General features: G+C 38.8%; 2 protein-coding genes and 1 pseudogene across 3 annotated transcripts in view; all 3 read right to left on the minus strand.

The window, feature by feature from the left end:
- Positions 1-4,811, minus strand: part of abca12 (ATP-binding cassette, sub-family A (ABC1), member 12) — an 89,737-nt gene extending 84,926 nt beyond the window's left edge. Inside the window, exons 1-4 of the mRNA XM_033617409.2 lie at positions 4,591-4,811; positions 3,245-3,322; positions 3,003-3,096; positions 786-936 (exon numbers count right to left, since the gene is read on the minus strand). Of these exons, the coding sequence (XP_033473300.2) occupies positions 786-936; positions 3,003-3,096; positions 3,245-3,310 (311 nt within the window). The 5' untranslated portion in view covers positions 3,311-3,322; positions 4,591-4,811. The remainder of the gene's footprint in view (positions 1-785; positions 937-3,002; positions 3,097-3,244; positions 3,323-4,590) is intronic.
- Positions 4,812-7,186: 2,375 nt separating this feature from the next.
- pofut2 (protein O-fucosyltransferase 2) lies at positions 7,187-16,301 on the minus strand. Its single transcript, XM_033614120.2, has 9 exons — positions 16,101-16,301; positions 13,705-13,958; positions 13,307-13,451; positions 12,813-12,923; positions 11,581-11,647; positions 11,319-11,444; positions 10,794-10,974; positions 10,324-10,447; positions 7,187-8,811 (listed from the first exon to the last, which is right to left on the minus strand). Exons 1-9 carry the CDS (start codon positions 16,274-16,276, stop codon positions 8,658-8,660), a joined length of 1,338 nt encoding a protein of 445 aa, XP_033470011.2. The 5' UTR covers positions 16,277-16,301; the 3' UTR covers positions 7,187-8,657.
- A 175-nt stretch (positions 16,302-16,476) lies between these two features.
- LOC117250992 (trans-1,2-dihydrobenzene-1,2-diol dehydrogenase-like) lies at positions 16,477-21,450 on the minus strand (annotated as a pseudogene). The gene is made up of 7 exons (XR_013493270.1): positions 21,248-21,450; positions 19,443-19,553; positions 19,142-19,249; positions 18,812-19,064; positions 18,305-18,429; positions 17,167-17,317; positions 16,477-16,991 (listed from the first exon to the last, which is right to left on the minus strand). The product of XR_013493270.1 is annotated as a trans-1,2-dihydrobenzene-1,2-diol dehydrogenase-like (transcript).
- Positions 21,451-21,827: the final 377 nt, after the last annotated feature.

Genomic DNA, 21,827 nt, shown 5'->3' on the forward strand with positions numbered 1-21,827 from the left:
AGATAACACAATGAAAAGATGCTCAACACACGTATGTGATGTCTTCTGAGGTTTTTTTCCCATAGAAGGTAGCTGGAGTTTTGCGTACCCATCATTCATCTGGTTACACAAACAGGTTTTTCTACCACCCTCATTCCTGAGTCTGGAATTTAGATTTCATTGACAGCACAACAGCTTGAGAAACAAAAGTAAAGAAAACAATTGCAAGCTAAGTGAGTTTGTTCACACTACAACAAAAAAGGCAGGTAACCATGTATAAGGGTGCCTGTTTTCTAAGATTATGCAACTCCAAGTGTTGACAGAGATGCTTTAAAGGAAAAAAGAGAGTAAAAAAGTAATCAGTCATCTCCTGATTTGTGACAGATAAAGAAAAACAGACACGGAACAGAACTATGCTTTAAAAAAAACAAAAAAAATAAAATATTGTCTTGATATTTATTTGTTTTCAGCTTTTTGACACAAAAATGTATTAGCTATAGTGGGTTATTAGTAGGTTAAGGAGACTCCCGGTCTTCCACAGGGGAGGGTCTGTTGTTGTACATTTCCATGATCACGCTAACAAATCATCTCATGTGATGCTGCTATACTGAGGTGTGTCCCTCCTTTATGACTCAGCAATCCTCTCTCTGTACTCCTTTTTTTAATCATATGTCAGCACAGGAAGTGTGGAAGTTTTAATGCACAGTTAAGCTGCATTGATATGTTACAATTACAGCTTCAATCAGTATTTGTTGTTCCTGCAGTATGGGTTAGATAATAGATTATATACTTCTGAACGGGGGTACCTTGCCTCCCGTGAGTATCTTTTAGATGACTTTGATGCAGCTGAGCCCGCCAGGTGGGATTTGTTGTGGCAGCTGCCATCTGTGTTGCACATCAGGGTCTGCAGGAAAGGGAAGAAGCCGGAGCTAGGTAGGTTTCTGGCTCCCACATAACCTAGAGGAGACATGAGTTGTTGTTAGCGAGGATGCTTGAGAACACAACTTTCATTAAAAACGTTTTTTTAAATCCCAGAAGGTCATGTCCTAAATCATGTACATTTGGCAGACAAAATTATTTCATTGAGACTACTTGAAGGAAGTTACTGGTTGACTGGTTGATATTCAGTAAGCGGGTCATGATTTCTGGAACAAGACATTGCTGTTGAGTTTTTCAAATGAAACCGAATGCCATGTAGTGCCATTACACTGGAGGGGAAGCAGACATCTCTACAGCTGATATCTCCAACACTTGATAACGTACAACAAAACAATCTCAAGTGCTAAACAGCACTACAGATATAAGCTAAAATATGTATTTTTCATATTGTGGCAAACTGGCCCTTAAAATTCAGGACAGAGAAAAGAAAAAGAAAGATATGAAGATCAAGTTTCAGTCAAGCAATGTGTCTAGACTGACTGCATGGTACAGTACAACTCCGGTATTACCTCAGAAAACAAATGACATGACACATTTGTCTGAGAGAGAACAACAGCCTCACGCACAGCGTTTGACTCATTTCATGTGAAATGTAACCCACAGCACATTTGAAGAATTGAATGACATCAAACCTCAAGGTTAATACCTCCACTCACACAGCCAGTAGCAAAGAATTCATGTACAATTGACATATCAAAAGAGAAAACAGTGAAATTGTACACCTGACTTATCAGAGTTAAACAAGTAGAATAAGTGTTTAAACTGGAAACAACTGGGTATCAATGCACTTAAAACAGACGTGCAATAATGGGAACAGCTCTGTGCGTCATTTAATCACAAAGAAAACTAAAACCTTGAGGGTGCAAATGTTGTATTTTAGCGCTTAAGATCATTACCATCCAACAATAGGACTTTTACGGGTGAGGGAAGGTCCTATTGTGTACAACCACTGGGTGGGTTCTTTGTTAGGGGAAGCTATTAAGTTACATGTAAATCGCTGCATCAACAGAATCTGATCTATTATAAAAGACTGAGCAAACAAAAGTGGGAGGGTTTACTGGTTACAGTTATTACCAGAACTAGGTAAGATGGGCCTCTTTACATTGTTAATTTTACAGATGCTCTATATAACGCAAGAATTATATTTTATCACACATACTGACAGGCGTATAAGAAGATGAAGTCCTTTTAAAATAATGCTGATGCTGTTGTAAATAGATTTTTATTAGGAATTGTTTGCTAAAGAACCAGGTTTACTGGTAAGTGAAAGGCTTGAGATATGTTTTTCAAACCAACTAGTTGCAATCTCTGCCCCTCCCTCTACGACCAACTACTCAACTGTCATCTGCCACAATCTGCGATGGCCACACAAAGGCAGAAAAGCATACATATGTGACGCTCCCTCTTTAAAGCACCTTTACCTTTACACATTTATTGCAGATAAATAAGTGTGCTCTCAGTCAATGGGGGTTTTGAAATAAAGGAGTACAAATGTCATGTCAACAGTGCGGGGATAGGCTCAGATCTGAAGGACTATTCATGTTTGAGTTGAGCTTTCCATTTGTTTGCGCCGATTGTGAAATTGGAATGTCATCATTTGTTAACCTGCTGTCTTCTAAGATGCTTAACTAAACCCCTGCAGCCTATGTCATATGTCAAGTCAAACTTTACCCAAGTGGATCTTTCACTTTAGTTCCCCAGTTTCGGATTTTGCTTTACTCTAAACGAAAAAAATTGATCAAGCTTAAAATGTCAAGAGATTCAATTACTGACCTGTTTCAAATGTTTTTAAAGAGATTGTTGCCAGAAATTCTTTACTGGAATACTCAAAGTGCATCATATATAAATACAAATGAGATGTAATTCTTCGTTAGTGCCAGGAAGGCTTATAGGCTTTATTCTGTTTGCTCACAGTTTATTTTGTTTGCACAGTGTCATTTGTCCACGATTGATTATATAATGGTAAGACTTGTTTTTGTAAAGGCATGCATTTGTGATGAAGGGCTATTGAAATACACCTCAATACATAACAAAACGTGGACCTGGATCAAAGCACTTTTTACCCTGTGCAGTTTCACACTTACATGTATCTTTGATGACTGGAGGGAACTGGTTGCGGGTCACAGCAATGATGATGAAGATGATCAGAGGCCAGATAACCAGAGTGAGGGACCATAGCTGTAACACAAGATATCATAAAAGAGTAATAATTAGTTCATGAAGACTATGTACAGGGTGTATACTGCACATATTGAGTGATACATGGCACACTCTGTCATATATGGAGATAAAATCATAGCTCCCACTGCAAATGAAAGTCACTAACTGGCTGTCTGATGACCGCCAGCCCATTCTTCCAGAGAAGAAGTTTCAGTTGCCGGAAGAAGGCCATCTGTAGAGGAAGCTAAAATGAGAACACATTATATGTAATTCCATTCATTCAATTAACCACACATATACCTGCTGTGTGTCAGCATGGTTCAATTATATTATGTAAAGGCTAAATACAGTTGCAGTTCAAAGTTTCTTTTTTCAAGCCAATGTGGAAAATCAGTCCTTAAAGTGCTCACAAGAATTAATGTTTCTATGACAACTGGTCAACTCCATCTGCTGAGGAAAACGGTGAAAGCTCCACAGCAACTGTGTGGGCCTTGTGGTGAGATTAATTTGTCAACTGTGTTACTTAACAGGGAACTTTTAGTCTTTTACAGTAGTCTGACATTTTAGATACAGCCAGAACCGGCCTTACCCATTGAGCAATATGGTCTCGAAAAGATTTTGAAGGCGTGAACAAGATAAAAATTGAACTCCCAAAGCCAGGTGAGATGGACAATTAAGGTAGGCTAAGTATGTAATTGACTATCCTTTACAAAACAAACACTCCTCACACAGATTTTGTGGTAAAAACAAAATCAGTAAGTTGCATTTTTAGTTAGTTAGTCAGTAGCAGTTTATTTCGAACATCTAAGTAGCAAATAAACAAAATAGTCACACATTGGTAGACAGACAAAAAACAGGTGAGTAAAGAAAGCCTAAAAACTGAAAACAACATACTGATTTGATTTACATCTCCAAAAAGGAGTGGGAGAAATTACAAACTTATTTATTCCCACCCCTTCACCATATATTAATAACAGTCAATTACATAGGAAAAGTTGTACAATAATTAATTCTAGACTTATTCGAACATATTAAATTAATTACGAATATTTGTCTTAAAGCAAGACATACATTAATTAAAATAATCATAATATTATTAAAATAATAATAATTATCAATGTTTTTTGTAGGGTACGGGGAAAACAAACACAAAAAAATACTGTATATTTACTGTAAGTCTTTACATACTTATTTGTACATTATGTGTCCTTGAACTAGTTTTTTTAATACACACACTCAGTGCCATGTTAGCATGTTATGAGGAGGAGGGGGGGGCCCAAACCAAATCCTGTTAAGGGCCCCCAAAAGTCTTGGGACAGCCCTGTATATTACAGCTAAAGACTTAACGTTACTGCTGCATTAGCTATATACAGGCATAACACCTAAGTTTTACATTTAGGTAGTTATTTTTGTCAAGCTAATACTGACATTAACTAAACATGGCGACACATGAAAGCTTGTCACAAACTTACACAATGACAGACAGAAGTAATAATGAACCATGGGACATACCTGTTACCGTTGTCCCCTTTAATTGGTCAAATTATCTAACAGTTGCTCGCAGGCTTACGAAGGACATGGCGCTAGGTCACCCCTAGCAGGATGCCCTTTCCATCAGTCGGTTATGGCAGAAAAACAGGAAATTCACAGCTGAAATAAAAAATGACGTCGCGGAAACGGTAAATTTAACAATAATTTTCACTTCTCCGTGTCCCTGCCTTGTGCTAATGTGAGAAGCTCCACCTGTGTGGCAAGGTAAATCTGTGAGGAAGGGCGTGTACACTCACTGTAACGTGCACTGCCCTAAACAAAGGAGTGCGTGACTGCTGGGAACAATTAACTGTAGGCTACATGTAGGTTGCAGCAATTATGAAAGGTGACCGGAAGGACCCTTTTAAATACATTTATATAATATTACATCAAACCATTTCAAGCTAATTCAAAGTGACTTGTGTTAATAATTTTAAAGGTCCATGTTTTGAAATGATTTTTTTTTTTTTTACTAATTAACCTACATCTCAACCTAGCTGATAACTACTTTAAATTTGCTACAATACAGGTTTCTATAAGAATAACACATTCTTGTTTTAACTTATGTCGTTATTTAGGGTATATCTCCGTGTCATAAAGCGATTAATGGAGAGAAAGATGAACCTGTGATTGTGTTACATGTTAGAAGGTCACAAACCATGATATTTGTGTTGTACATGAGAGCACTGGGGGAGGCAGGGCAATCCCCGCCACTATCCAGGTGTGTAGGTGTTGTCCGGGAGGGTCTCCACGGGGAAAAATCACATTGATGTTAGGTCAGGGGATCCACAGGGAAACGTGAAAACACTGCGGTGAGTCATCCTCTAGACACTGCAAATCTTGTGACTATGTTCAGAGGGACGAAGACAAAAGAAATCCAAGTTATACTGACAGAAAACTAATATGTAACGTGATTTAAAGAATAAAAAATACAATCTTAATTGATGTATTGACACAAAACTAGAGCCGAGAGGTCAAGATTTCAGCCAGAAAAAAAAACCAGAAACATCTTTTATGTTACATAAGTTGATGTGGCTGAAGCTAATGTCATTTTTTCCTCTGTGAGTAATACGCCCAATATAACTGCTGATACGAACAGTGATAAATGATATGGCAGTATTTTCCATTCAGAGCCTGAGCTTCCTATTATAACAGTAATATCTGCCAGTTGGTGAAAGGGTTATACCTAAATACTTTCCATTGCCAAACACTTGAAAGACAAAACAATGGACAGTAGGGTTGGGCAAAACAAGAATATAGGACATAGGACACCATTGTATTGTTAAGTGTCAATAAGAATTCCATCATCAAGGCAGTCCTACTGGTTTTCCATCTTGATAAGAACTTGTGAGAAAAAACATGTGAGAGCTAATGTTTCGCAGAATGCTGTGTAGACCACTGCCTCAGAAGAAACAGAAACTGATGTAGAGTCAGGCAGAGATTTCCAAATGGCTCTGAAATCTAGTAGATGTAAAGGTCCATAGCATGTAGACTGCCTTAGAACTCTCTTCTATTTTAAGCTTCTCAGAGAGTACGTAGACATGCTCAATGCTCAGTTTGAGAGATCTGGATCTAATACCTCTCTGTTCCAGTTCCCGCACCTAGTTTTGAACCATGTGGAGCGGTGGTTCCCAACTGGTCCAGTCACGGTGTCCAGAACTCTCTTTAGTCATTGGTTCAAGGTCCCATTGTTCAATACATAAAGCATCATACTTGCATTTGGCTGTCGTTGAGCTAGTTTGCTGTCTCTGTTAAGTAGTTGTCCATTAGTCACTCACTCTACAGCAGAAAATGGTACTTAAAAATAAAAGCTCTGTGCTGGAAATTTACTGTACTTAAAAATAAAGTGTGTTTTTTTTCTGCCATCCATTCCACCCACTTTTGGACCACAATCCACCAGTTGGGAACCACTATCTAGAGCATTTTGACCAAAAATAAATTGGTTCAGAACCCAAAAAATTGGTTCCCAGCTGGAACCAAGAAACAGCAGGCTTTCCTTGACCTGAAGTGCGAACTATGATGAAATCAGAGCATGTGTCATATTCTATGATATGGAAAGAGAGGATGTAGAAGGCAACAATGGAGATGGTAAGCAAGAAACCATCAGAGGAAAAAGAGTGTGCAGTGATATCACTGATAGTTGATCAGGACAAAAGTTCACAGGTAGTCAATGTGATCCACCACCCTGCTACAAATGTTTACTTATGTTGACCTCCGTTGATTACTATGGTTGTGATCAAAACTGGTGGAAGCGCGGGCTGTTTCACTAGATTGCACCGAAGTTTCAAGAGTTTTGAACAGAACTGGGTCAAGAACTACAGTTGATTTGGGAGGACAGAGGTATAAGAGACACAACGCTGAAATATAGAAAGGCAAAATGCCAAAAAAAAGTGATTTGGGGGATGGGTTTTTGCTGGTAAGCATGTTTACATACAGTAACCCAAAATCCTGCATGGTATATCTTTAACCATGTAACATTACATTGTCATTGCTAAACTTAAGATGTTGACTTAATCTGGTTCAGATTAAGATCTAAAGATACAAAAGTATAAACACCAGCAAACAAACTTCTACCATGTTTTCAGTTTGCTAAAAACTTTTATTCAACACCAAAATTACTGCTGTACAAAGAAAGTCAGAAGACAATGCCCATACCAGTAGTAAAATGGGCATCTTCAGGGATGGGAAAAAATACAGGGTGTGTTGTAAAATAATAGCTTCATAGCTGATAAGTGTTGATGAGACACAGTGGCTCCTTCTTGGCATTTCAGTTCCTTTCAACGGTCGTAGCAATAACACTATTACGCTCAACGGCAAATGTACAGTATATATATGTAGTCTGTGGTTTCAAAAAGAAAACTTTGAAAGAATTAAGCAGCATTAGAGTTCATCATGATATTGTTATTTATGATGTTTCTACCTTCCCAACATCAGTAATATAATTTAATACAAGGTAACAAATACTGGCATTGCATAAAAATATGAAATAAGGGAAAGTTTGTTCACTCAAACACTGATACATAATAAAAGCAGAGGGAAAAATGCACCTCTTTTAACAGTTTGTGAGCTGGGAGTCATTAGCTTCTATCTGGTGTCCTATTTTTAAAGGCAACCTATGGAGTTTGTGACCACTAGTAGCGCTGTGGAGCGGTGTTCCTGTGAGCAGATCCACTTTTCTTGGTTCTCGAGCAAAGGCACAAGGATGCAATGCATGTGCTTTAGAGTGTGGCGACCAGTTTAACACTAATCCACGGATCAACAGTTAGTGGCAGTAACACACAAAGAAACTAAACAATGTGCTAAAATAAAAAGGCAGTGAAGAAGACAGCTAGCAAATGTGAATGAAAACATTGTAGGGTTCAAAGTACTTCAAAAATAAGTTCTGCAATTTTTTTTTTCTGAGGAGGGACATGCATTCAATCAGGTTACACACAATTCTTTTTGGTAAAGAAGACAAAACGGAAAGTAAACACACCTTAATTTGTTTACAAGAAAACTCCACAAGGTCCCTTTAATTAAAAATGCATTATCTTTACAATATGTTTATGATCTCTGAATGCTCCTCCATACTTATGTGGTGCTATTTTTGGGGGACAAAATCATACATTTAAAAAACAGAATAACTTCAGATGCTCAACATCTTTGAATTTCACAAAATGTTAAACTGAGAATATTCCCATACAACAATTTCTGCTGCACTCATTATAAGACACATGTTCTCACCAGTGGTGCTGGTCATAAATATAAGAAATGATGTAAAATACCAGGCTGACATTAGGGATCCACATTCAACATACAACTTAAAAAATATTTGCAGATTCACTTGTTGAACATTACAGTAACACATGTTTGGCAGCCCAGTCGTGGCCTCTTGAGCATAAGGCTCAGTCACAGTGGTCACTACAGACCTGATTGCACAACTCTGAAACCATGTAAAGTCAAAAATACACCATCAAACAGTTAAAATAGCTTGTATATTCCATACAAATAAATGTCACTTTTAACACTGCTTTTGGCACTTGTGTGTGTTGGGTAAGTGAGAGGTCACATCAATAAACTATTTTCCAGTGTGTGGGCTGTTCACATTCTTTCTCAGTGTCCCCACAGAAACGGTTGTAAGTAGTTTTTGGGTCAAAGCCCAGGATCTCCCTTTCTTCATGGATCCGGAAAGAGAAGGTGGACACTGATGTTCCTATAAAGACTCTGAAAAAAATAAATAAATAAATAAATAAAAGAAACAGTGATGCAAGAGGCATGTTGGGAAATAACACAAGGACATGATATGCATGAGATATGACCTGCAGTGAGAGCAGCATGTACAGTCAGACCAGTTTTTCAACTTGAAATATTTTTTCCACGGGTAAGTATGAAAGTGACATGGCTGCTATGTGGGGGGTAAACAAGTAACTGGCATTCTCCCTCGAAAATTACCCTATTTTATTTATTTATTTATTTATTTATTTATTTTTAATTACCTTTTTACTTTTGCTGAAAATGGTGCAAATGATCAAATCTACACATTATATTATTATACTATGCCTTCTGGAAAAAACTAAACAAAAAAAACACTTAACTATTTCACATTGAGATCTATTTTTACTTGGAGTTTTTCTCAAGTTGTTATTAATTAAGTCCTCACTGTTATCAATTAATTAAGTCATGAAACCCACAAGTAAGTTGGCATTTTAGCACCCCTGGTTCCACTGTCTTGAATTCACTGTGTTTTTGAATGGGTTTTGGTTATGTGCCTGAAATAAGGTCTGCAGTAAAAACAAGCTTAACAGACTTTCACGTTTTGTTCTACGATATAAAATATGTCCGTAAATTCCCCAGTTGTGAATTTTAAAGCTTTTATGCATCTTAAAAAAGGCAGTTGCTAACAAGTGACTAAATGAAACAGATAACACAGAACACGTCTGTACAGCCATGTTGTGGAAGGGATATTAAGTCACGTGATTGTGGTATTGTTTGTTTTTTGTAGTCTAACGTTAGCTTTTTACCTCCACGGAGCTTTTTTTCTGCAATAATCCAAAATCCAATGGAAAAATCCCATAGGCTTTTTGATGAGGGAACCAGGGTGACGATAACTTCCGTATTGGCCTACAGAAAAACGTCATCCCAAGAGCACTATATTGTGCCATAAACCAAAGAACTGGACAAAAGACAAAAGTTTGGGGGACTACTTGTGTGGCTTACTTTTTTAGAGCAAATTTCTGAAGGTGGAATTCATACTTAATCACATGGGGGCAGTACAAAGCTGATGATTCCAAAAAGGCCTGGGTTTTAATGAATGAAAACACAGCTAAGAAATTAGAATTGACAACTAAGTTAATATAAAATATCCATTCATTTTCCGTAACAACTTATCCTGTTAGGGGTCGTGGGGGGGCTGGAGCCTATCCCAGCTGACACTGGGCGAGAGGTGGGGTACACCCTGGACAGGACGCCAGACTATTGCAGGGCTGACACATAGAGACAGATAACCATGTTCACAATCACACCTACGGACAATTTAGAGTCAACCTGCATGTCTTTGGACTGTGGGAGGAAGCTGGAGTACCCTCGCCGCAGGATTCAAACCCTCCACCCCGGGTTCAGACCAGGAACCCTCTTGCTGTGAGGCCACAATGCTAACTACTGCACCGCCGTGCCGTGACTGATAAACTTTTATGCTAATCATCATGTAATGAACTCATACCATGAAAAGTAATTTACCTTGCATGGGCACATATCCACTGGTCAATGATGGCCACTCCTCCATCTTTAAACAGCTCCAGGTCCTCTGTGGACGGCTCATACCGCACCATGTCTGGCAGCAACCTTTTCAGCTCCTTCAGTTCTACAGATTTTAAAAGCATTTATAGTGACAATGATTTTATTGGCACACAACTACTGCTTACTTATAATATTTCTATGACTTATTTCTGCATTACCATATATTCATTATAATTTGCTGACTTCTTATGCTACTGTGTCAATGACATTTGAAATGGTTTCATCTCAAAATATATATTGGCCTTTCAAATGACAGATGGTTGTATAAACCTTCATAACACTATTTCATCAAGCTGCAGAATACTGAAGCACTCATGCCAATTATACAAATGAAATTTCTTCATGCCTTTAGGTCATTTAAATGTACAATTAATTGTAAATCATCTCTGACTGTGCCAGTATGTCATTACCTTCCTCATCTGCATCAGTGGCAATAAACACATTGTCCAGTTTGTGCTTCTTCATCAAGCTGCGGATCTTCTTCACTGCACCCTTAAGGCTGGGTACATCCTCACGGTGACCCCAGATAAAGTCCTTCCTGCGCAGGTGGACTCCCAGATATGGACCACCTTTAGCTGAGCCCAGCTTGGCCTAAAGAGGGAATAAAGATTATTATTGTGAACAACTTGATCATAAAAAGGCTGCAGTGGGGGGCTGCAGGTTGGAATAGAACCCACAGCCACTGCGACAAGGACATTACCTTTGCACATGGCATGCCCGCTCTACCCAACCGCCCCAACCACAATGAAATTTGACAGTAAACAAGTGTCCAGCAATAAGAGTGTGCTTGACTTATCTTATCTGATGACACGATTAGCTCTAACATTCAAAATGCTCTCAAATACCTATGAACCTGGACTTCAGTGACGCAGGTAAACACTAAATTCCACCTGCACAATCACATAATCACACCACAATCAGACACGCTGACTCACTTTCATGCGTGTCCAGTCCTCACTGTAAATGGTATGGTCTCTGTCATCTGTAGAGTTTAGGTACTTTGCTCTGAAGTCATCTCCGATGAGTCTCAGGTGCTTGGCAAAAACCATGCTGCGGCGGGTCTATTTGAAGCACAGATAATTGCAGAGACTCACAAATCAGGTTACGGAAAAATATATGAAGGAAAAAACAGGTGATCTAATACCCTATACCAGCATTACAAAAAAAGGTGTGATATTAGCCTTTTACTTGACTCACATCCCAGTAATCCTTCCCAGCATAGTGATCATGGAGGAGTGTCTCTGCTCGGTCAAGCATAACGGATCTGCAAAATGGCCAGTACAACAAGTTTATCCATGTCAGCGTTCCAAGATCTAAGAGAGCAATCTGTAAGTAATACCACGTTTAGATAACAATGGAGTCGGATTATCTGTCAGGTATTCACAAAGAGATGAATCAGCAACTCCATCGTCTTAAAGAGGATTTATGCTTACAGTGAGGCTGTTTTAATAAGAGACTGACAAGTTTGGATACATAAGATCTATTTTGTGTCTAGACAGTGTTCTCTTGGTAGTTTGTTTACTCATCTAATCTTCATCAATTTGCTACACCTGCCATCTAATGTGCAAAATGGCATTAGTAATGGTTAAAAGCTCCATATGAAATTTAACTCTGGTCACTTCCCCTAAATTGTGGTGCTAGTTAAAGGGGCAGTTCATGCCAAAATCAGGAACTATTTTCTTTCTACCCTTTCTACACCTGTCACCTGTATCACCACGCAGAAGGAAGCGCACATCTTAGGGAAGAGAGGCTTCGGACAGTGCAGGATGTAAACATTAATGGAGTCCTCCTCGGCTGAGCTGTAACATTAGCTAGCTCAGTGGTGCTAGGTGAGCTAGCAGAAGATGCACACTTCCCTCTGCGCGGTAATACACTTCCCAGGTGTAGTTCTGCACAAAGAAAAAACGTTCCCACATGAAACTACTCACAACAAGGTCTGAGTAACTGGGTCATGAATTTAATTTGCATTTTTCAAATTTATTTTTTGGCGCTTTAAGCACCACAAGCCATGTGCCATTTAGTTCCATTATATTCACAAGAAGGCAGACATCTCTACAGACAATATCTCCAACACTTGGCAACTCACAGCAAAACAATCTAAACTGATAAACAGAACTACAGGTAAGAGTAAAGAATATGTATTTTGGATTTTGGGTTCAACTGTCCCTTTAAAACCACAAACTACTGGTTAATTCATGTAAAAATGAGCTGTTCATGCTGTAACTCAGTCAAAGACAGGGATAACATTAAGTAACAACCATCAAGCTCGACAGAACTGATTACAGCCACAAAATTAAAAAATAATCATATTGATTTATCCGCCACAGATACATTTTACCAGACACTAGCACTTGACAAATATCCACACACTGTGTATGTATGCGTGCAGTCAGTGGATTTTATATCAGCATGTTGCTCTGTAAACTCACGTCACTGTGATGTTTTTCTGTAGAACAGGGGCCATGATGGACGCGTGGCCTTGGGCGGATATGCAAGTTACATTTCGAGCTCTCGTCTCCTCATAGCCCCAAAACCAGCCCCTTGGAAACACACACACAAACAAGATAAATGAGACAGCCGATGATGAATGGAGAGGAGAGAGGTGTGTGAGCACAAAGATAAAGATGGATATCATTAATACAGAAATACTGTGAATGTGATCCATCACTGTCTAAAGTGGTTCTACTGAGTTATTCAACTATAATTACAATTCATTTTTTTTGGCACTTAAGCTTAATAAATCTTTTTCATGTGGGAACAATAAACAACAAAAAAAATCTGCTTCCCAAAGGAGGGTATGACAGAAAAGGCATTTAGAAAACATGAGCGTGGTGACAGCGACTAAATACTACACCTGTCAAAACAGGGTAAAAACACAGTCTCTGAATTAAACAGCAGGATGCTGTGCACTGTGTTGCTTTACCTGTAGTAGCCCTGTTTATCTTTGGAGTACATCAACTTGTCAATACATGGCCGCTCATCAACTTTTTCCTCCCATTTCCCATCAGTCCATCCCTCTGCGTAGTTTTGCAGCACCAGAACCTGGTCTATGAATGGACCTCCATTCTCTAGAACCAAGGGAGGAACAAAACACATTCATTAGGTTTGGCTTTAACACGCTTAAAATGAGCTAAGGAGCAGTCTGTTTAATAGCTGATTAAAAAGTGGTGACTATGCACAGGGAAAAGAACCATTAGTATTTATGATAAATGAAATATCACAGCACAAAGAGCTTTAAAAAAACTTTTAATTAGAACCCGTATACAGATAATGAGGTTTGAAATGTAACTCTAGTCTGGATCAGCAAAATTAAAAGCTCACCAGCAATGAATTCCTCATACTCAATGACAGGTACATTGGCCTGCAAGCTAGTGAGGCTGAAGAACTCTCCCCACGGGATGCGAATCTGGTGGATGTTGGAGCTCTGCCAGTGGTAGAGGCGACCCCATGGGGGCAACACCAACACCCAGTCATCCCCCTCCTTACTCAAAGTCTTCACCAGGGAGGCCATGCGGATGTAGACATCTCTCCGCAGATTGAACCCCTCTGGAGGGTTCACGTCATACAAAAGGTACCTGAGATGACAAGAAAGGACAGGAGATCTTGGAGCTTTGCGTGGATAAAAAGCAGCACCAAGCTCTTTGGTCAGTGAACACAAGAGCGACAGCTGTCTTTATAATACATCGAGTCTACCAAATATAGTAACAAAGCAGCATTGATCTAATTTTAAATGTCATGAATCATCAGTATAAAGCAGGGCTAAATTTGCCACATCGTAGCAACCTTTCAAATTATGTCTATTAGAGGACCTTCAGGTAGACAGCAAGAGGTCAGAAAGGGCAGTCAATCATCAGCACTACATTAATAGTATTATGTTGTTAATACTTTACATTATATGCTCTGGTCGTTTTTATTCCGAGTTTTTATTTTTTGGTTTGCATTTGTTGCTGCTCTGTTACATTTTCATCATTATCCCAGCTCAGTTGTTCACAATGACAAAACACATAGTGCAAATTCTTAGCATAAGTATGTAACATGTTGGTAATACACATTTATGAAACTGAGAGTGACATCATACCCAGTTGTTTCCAGGAGGCTGCTGAAAGCTGTTTAACCCTTTAAAGCCTGAAGCGACATTACTTTTCTTGTGCTGCTTTCAGAGGCCTTTCGCAAGTATTTCAACCTTTGAAACCTGAACGAATTGGTGTGATTTCTTTCAAAAACATGAGAGAAATAAGCAGCTTGGTAACAAATGTCATACAAATTGCAAAAAATAAATAAATAGAAAATTATTTTTTAAAAAAGAAGTTAAAAATAGATTTAGATTTTAAAAAAGGAAAAAAGAAAAAGCTAGGAAAAACTTTATGATTATTATTTTCATTATTATATTTTACAATTATGTTACAGAATTATTATAATTTTGAAGCACTCTTTCCGGGTCATTGACATGTTTGTGTGTTTTTAACTTTCTTTTCATCCTCCCCCCGCCCCCTAATTTTCTTGTTATAATTTTCTCTTTTCACTAATTTCTCCCTATTTTTGGGGGGTGGGGGTCATTTATTTTTTTATTGCTCATTGCCTTCTTTTCATGCTTTTAAAAGAAACCAGGCCAATCTGCCCAGGTTTCAAAGGCTTAATCAGTATGCACCGTTATGCACAATGCAAACAAATGCCCATGCACAGGTAAAACCACCACTGAGTCGGGGTGGAATCACCACAGGCCCCACAATACGATATTATCGCAATACATAAGTCACAATACCATATTATTGTGATTTTAAACATGTTGAGATAACATATATTACAATATATTGCGATTTATTACCTTTTATCAGTGGCAAATTATGTCCCCATATAAAAACTTTGTCAACATCAACAGTTTTATTAAATATAATAAAAATTAGCCTGTTCAAAATGTATCTAGCATACTGAAAAAGCAACTGATCATATTGTTCTACTAGGCCACCAAAAGTTTAATTTATATTTTCAATAGCAATAATTTATTTAATAAAAATTTAATACTTGGTATCTGTGTGAGGATACGATATTACCACATGAAAATATCGTGATATTATGCTGTATCGACTTTTCCCTCACCCCTGCTATAAAGTAATTCATACCACCCTTTGTCAACAAACCTCAAAATCCTATTCAATAGCGACGTCAACCATAATGTCGTGACATATGCACGTTACATCCCGCAACTAACGCCATGTCGAATGAACAGTCGAATAAATCCACGCTTAGAAAGTACATAGCGTTACTGTCCTGACCAGCTGAGCCCCAATACGCCCTGATTCTCACAGTTAGCATTCTTTTACTGTAACACTTACGCTATAAAGTGCCTAAAATAAGAGATTCAAGTGCTGCTTAATGAACAATTTCTACGCCGAAATTCACTGTAGTACAATAGCATTTTGCAAATTGTATTGAGGGACGTGTAAACAAAAAGTACATGGTCCTAATACGCAATAAGTCATTAAATTGGCAACTTTTTGAATCAGGTAACATAACACATTTAGCGTTAACCCAAGAAGAGTGCAGTGCTAAACAAAACAAGCAGTTAGGCAGAAATACAGCGTATAAAGGGCAAGAGAGTAACCTGAAACTGAACAAATAAACATGACTATTACAGCTGAACAGAAACTGATAACTGTAACTACTCTTACGTGTTAGCATGGAGTAGCTAGCTAACAGTAACTTAACGTGAAACTCACCGCAGATCCCGAGCGACAGCGACGGGCGCAGTAGCCGTGTGGCTCGCACTGAATACATTGTCAGCGTTTGCTGAGTCAAATGCTGCAAAGGTGACGAAAACAGACAGACAAAATGCTACAAACGAATAGAGTGAAGCAATGAATACCCCTGGTATATGCAGTGCTCCGTGCGCCATATTTCCTCAGAGCCACGCACTTCCGGAGGGGTAGCAAGCATCTGCACAGTTGCCAAGCAACCGGTGGTGACGATGGATACACTTGAAACATGGCCAGTGAAGTGCCAAAAGTAGGCCTACAGAATTTTTAACAATACCTTTGATTAGTAGTAAATTTAAATAAATGTGAAATCAGAAATTAAAGAAATGTAAAATTTTATTACACATTTTAATCAATGACAACTTACAACCCAGCCAAATGTTCACTCAAGACACAGCCAAGAGACTCAATGAAATGTGTACAAAAATACTTTTTTTCAGAGACAGCCTTTTGACATGTCATAGTGGGGAAATCACAGATGTAAATAATAAAATTAATGATGGCTAAATTTCAATCAGTCATCTGTCACACTGTCATGACTTACTAGGGCCACCTGGGCCGAAACCATTGTTAATGTTACTGCATTACACATTCACACACTCACACACAAACATAAAATAGTTCAATATTCATCATAACATGTACGATGAACCTACATGACCTGAATTTAAGAGGAAACCTGATTCAGATTCTGTCATTCTGTAAGGTACAGGTCTGCTCCCTAGCTGTCGCAGAGAACCCACCACTGGATGTTGTCTTGGTCATATGTCACTCCCATTTGTCTTCTGGCCTCATCTATAAGTACTGCTGACAGGCTGGAGTGCGCCCACGGCATCCCTGGACTCTCCTTCAGACCTAGAGGGTAAAACAACAAGATAATATCTAAATTAAAATGGATTCAAATCTTGAGGGTTACATTCATACTCAGATATAACAAACTGCTGAAAATATTACCAAATGAAACTGATCAGATCGATACAGATAACTAAATACTACAGCTGTTCTGTTTGTATGCATTAGAGCATCTTACCTTTCAGCAGACAGTGGCGGACCTCCTCAGCTTCATATCGTAGACCTGTGCTGTTTTTAAAGTTTAGTGGCATGTCAGGTTCTGGCAGGGGGAACTGCACCTCCTTCCCATTCACCTCCAAGGATGTGGGGCACCACATATGGTTGGGTATCTGATGTTGAAATCAGTATCATGTAATTCACATTGCCTGAAGTGTTAGGGCTATTCATACAAAGTATAAATATTTATGAATAGTTAATAATTTGTATTAGCCTACTTGGTTTGATGGTGTACTGATTTAGTAATTAGTAATTACAACAATTCAATCACGTCAATGTGTTTACTGGTTGATTAAGCTATTAAGCCTTATAGCATTTCTGTATCACCAGGTCTACCATGTTTTACCACAAAGTTCTTATGTTGTATTAAATTTACAAGTCTCAGTAAAATCCTATTCACAATCCATCTAATGATACAATACAATACGATACGATACGATGCAATACGATACGATACGATGCGATACGATACAGCTTAAGTGGCCAATTTCAACACACACTGGATAGATATGGATTGAAAAACTCACTTTTCTATAGTTCCAAATAATTGTGTAATAAATCAACAGGATTGAAAGTCTAAGGCAAACTGCCAGCTCCACTGGCTGAAAAACTCTTTACGAAAACGAAACTAGATTAAAAAAAACAAACGATTGAGATTTTGCTGTCCTGCTTTTTTTGCGGCCAAAAAAAAAAAAAGTTTGACTTTGGTTCCACAGTTTCAGCTTTATTTAGGTTCTACTGTGCTTATATGGGATTGATTGTGCTTGCACATGTCTTTCCCACTTGGTATACCCACGGGCCCCATTTGTGTTGCCCATCCTGAGCCCATGCACTCATTTCCCATTAGGACCCCAACTAGGACCGCTCTAAATAAGATGCCCATTTTGGGCCCGGACCCACTTGATACCCAGGTAGTCCCAGCATAACCCATGTGGGGCCCACATACATATGTTGGCTGGGTTGGAGCTCAATGCCAACATGCTAAATCTAACAATAGCCTATCGTCAACATTAACATTAGCTATTATTAGCATATTAAAAGACTTGTGTTATTTGGTCCCGTGTGAAGATGTTTCTACTTTTCTTACTGCGTGCTGTTACCTTAATGGTGTCTTTGGTCCCAGAGATAACCGCTTCACAGCTCAGCGTCGTGGTGATTGAGCAAGTGGAAATGGCAAGTCTGTTTCCTGAGAACTTCAAGACCATAACTGCTGTTACATCAACACCTGGACAAAAGTATGCAGTAAGGCTTTGACAACTCGGGAATCTTTTTCTGCCTTGTAATTTCCTTTATAAAAAAGACTTCTGGATTCTAAAAAAGAGCCGGCATCAGGGTTTTAGAATTGTGAGTATTCCATCAAAGAAGACAATAAGCTTTTCACACTGTTCTTAGTCTGTGGCTAAGAGAGTTGCTGGCCCCAGGCTTACGAAAGTGCTTACACTGACACAAACGTGACATTCCAAGTGCACTAACTCCAACTTTAGCCTAGGGCCTGCAAGTCTTTTGGTTGAAGATATCCAAAACTAAAAGAATGCAGCACAACAAGCCTATCAGTTATTATTTACGATAAGATTTTCTTGGTAAATTGACATCCTTGAGACAGTCACCTGTGTCTATGCAGTGCCCTGTGGCGTGGATGGACTCAGGCCTCTCGCCATTAAAAACCATGAGGATAAACTGCAGAGAGTAGATGCCCAGGTCCAGCACTGCCCCGCCTCCCAACTTCCTCTCAGCGAAGCGAGGAATGTGGGTGAGTGGAGCCCCGAGATCAGCCCTCACTATCTGAACATCGCCCACTTCACCCTGGCCTAGCAGTCTCCTCAGTTTAAGGGATGCAGGAAAGAAACGTGTCCAAATGGCCTGAATGGAGACATGGAATGGTTTAAACAGATACATGTGGTAAATGTTTGGTTTATTGAAAGAAGATATTTCGGTACCTCCATGAAAAAGACACCGTTGTCTTGGGCTGCAGTGATGAGTTCCTGCACCTCCCTTGAATTCATGGCCAGAGTGGTAAGGATGGATGGTGCCAATGTACACCACATCTAGAGAGAGAATAAGAAGGATTGGTGTTTGATAAACATTATGTAAGGCATCACTTAGTCAAGTATGGAATGTATGTAATGCAGAGCCTACTAGAGACGAACAGTAAATGGTCTAAAGACACTTCAGCTGAGCAGAATTTGTTGATTCAATTTGGACCAAAACATTCTGCCATATGCCGACAGAAGAACCCACCGATGTCTGGATCGTTTGCCAACTCATTATAACTTCCATATGCTCGAGGGATGTGTGCTTTTTGGCAAATTCTTCAGCATGCAGCAGATCCCTCGCTGCGACAGCCACTATCTGAGGATGAACGCAGTTTTAGTGATGCAGCATGTATGTGCATGAATTCAAATTGAATTTACATTTACCAAAATCAAAATATAAATGACAAAGTGAACAGAGTGAAATGCAGGCACAACTACAACATAATAAATGAGTATGGCAGTAAACCTAGAAACATACTTATACTTATTACCTAATACATTTCAGGTCACATTAATATACTCCCTGCTCAGTAATGCTTATAAAAGTATGTGGGTGTGGTGTCCAGCATAATGAACATGCTGCAACACAACACGATTTAATTGCACTTTTGGGAAGTTGATGCAAGGAGCATCTACCACACACTTCCTCTTCTTTGAATGGGAGGCACTGTTATGCAGAGACATATTCAAAAGTGTGTCGTGATTAAAGGCCGACCTCTCTGTCAGCTGCACACAAACGTTATATGACAAGTTCCTCTAACACTTAATCCACACTCCTATCTGGAATTACATTTTACATATCCATACAAACATATATTCACATCTCACAGCGACAGAGTGGTACAGTGGTTAGCATTGTCACCTCACAGCAAGAGGGTTGTTGGTTGAACCCAGGGTGGGGGGTTCGAACTTGGGGTGGGGGAGCATGTTCTCCGGCTTCCTCCCACAATCTAAAGATTAAGATTAATTGATGACTCTAAATTGCCAGTGGGTGTGAATGTGAGTGTGCATGTGTCTCTATGTGTCAGCCCTGTGATAGTCTGGCTACGACTCTGTCCAGCGTGTACCCCGCCTCTCATCCAATGTTGGCTGGGATAGGTTCCAGCACCCCTGCGACCCCTAACAGGATAAGCTCTTGTGGAAAATGAATGAATGAATGAATGAATATTCATAATAGCTCTCCTAGCCAAAATTGGGATTATGATACCTTCACAGGAAGTATAAAAAATGTATTATTATTATCAATCAAAAATAAAATATCTTTAAATTGTGACGGAAATGTCTTAATTCTCTGGCTGGGTAAAAATAAATAAATAAAATAAAATAAATATGAATAATACATAAATAAGTGAATAAAAATAAATAATCCCTGACAATAATTGATACATTTTACACAAAAAGAAGAATTCTTACTGTATCAATTTAGAGATATTTTGAAACAAAAGTTCCATATTTGTACCTTAAACTAGCTCCATTTCCTAATACCCTACTTGACATCTGGTATTGTACAAAACTGTGACAAATGCGATACTGTATGACTTTGAGACATTAATTGTTGAGAAATCATTAAACTTGCATGTTTAAATATACAGTATTAATATATCTGTTTTCATAGTAATTTGTGGATTATTTAAACTTAAATAATGAATAGTGTGCATTTAATAGGCTTTTTTCTTTTTTTTCTTTTTTTTTTACCTTTACATTTTTAAGTTAAACCAAGCAAATTTATGTTATCAGCCCTCCATATCAATCTCTATCCCTCAGGTAGCTCTCAGTCTCCAGAGGTTGGTGACCCCTGGGTTACTAACGGGAACATTGGCTGATATCTATTTGTGTGCTTTTTTATGTCCTTTATTCCACTTATTAATTCTTAGTCTATAGTAAAACGCAGAGTTTATGATGAGTAACTTACTTCCTTGGTGACGTCACTAACTCACAAAGAACACAGTACAAATGTCCACAATGTCACTCTATGCAGCGTTTTTTGTAGGAGTGTGAGTCAAAAGTTACCTCATGGTCATCGGGAGTCAGGGTCCGTAAAGCAACCGAGAAGTCATGACTGATTTTTCCAGCACTGCATATTCCCCAGCGTGTTGCCATTGCAAGTCAGCTATGACTGACAACATGAGTAAAAATTAGTCAGTTTACAGTAAAGCCTGAGTCGTGTTGAAATCTGCTCTTGTGAGAATATCCTCTCAACCCCTGCAACCTGTACAGCCTCCACTAGAGTGCGCCACTACATTGGATACAGTGTCAACAGTATCTCGTTATGCAGGCAACAGGCCTATAATGTAACCTATGTATAATGCAGGGGCGTACGTTTATATAGACAGTTCTATTACACTGGGGCCCCTGGGGTGGAGGGGCCCGTGGAGAGAGCGGGCCCTTGCAAATGATTCAGATTGCCACCTTGGAAATATACCTGTGTTCAAAGATAAATGATTAAGAATATTAATTTAAAAACAGTGCCTTTGCTATATATGTCCTCAGAAAGGCAAACCCATCTATTTTATGGTTTTCTATCTTTTTTTTATTAAATAGTCAGTAGCTATCTTAAACGAAATTATATGCTTTTTATATACAAGCTATA

The sequence above is a fragment of the Epinephelus lanceolatus genome, chromosome 14, assembly GCF_041903045.1.
Source record: "Epinephelus lanceolatus isolate andai-2023 chromosome 14, ASM4190304v1, whole genome shotgun sequence".
In the NCBI taxonomy this organism is placed as follows: domain Eukaryota; kingdom Metazoa; phylum Chordata; class Actinopteri; order Perciformes; family Serranidae; genus Epinephelus; species Epinephelus lanceolatus.

Bases quoted from the DNA above. Each gene is read 5' to 3' on its own strand.
- pofut2 (XM_033614120.2), bottom strand. From the start codon at position 16,276: ATGGCGCACGGAGCACTGCATATACCAGGGGTATTCATTGCTTCACTC. The intron at 13,959-16,100 runs GTGAGTTTCACG...TTGTCATCTCAG, and splicing joins GCTGTCGCTCGGGATCTGCG to GTACCTTTTGTATGACGTGA. The intron at 12,924-13,306 runs GTAAAGCAACAC...TGTGTTTCCAAG, and splicing joins GATAAACAGGGCTACTACAG to GGGCTGGTTTTGGGGCTATG.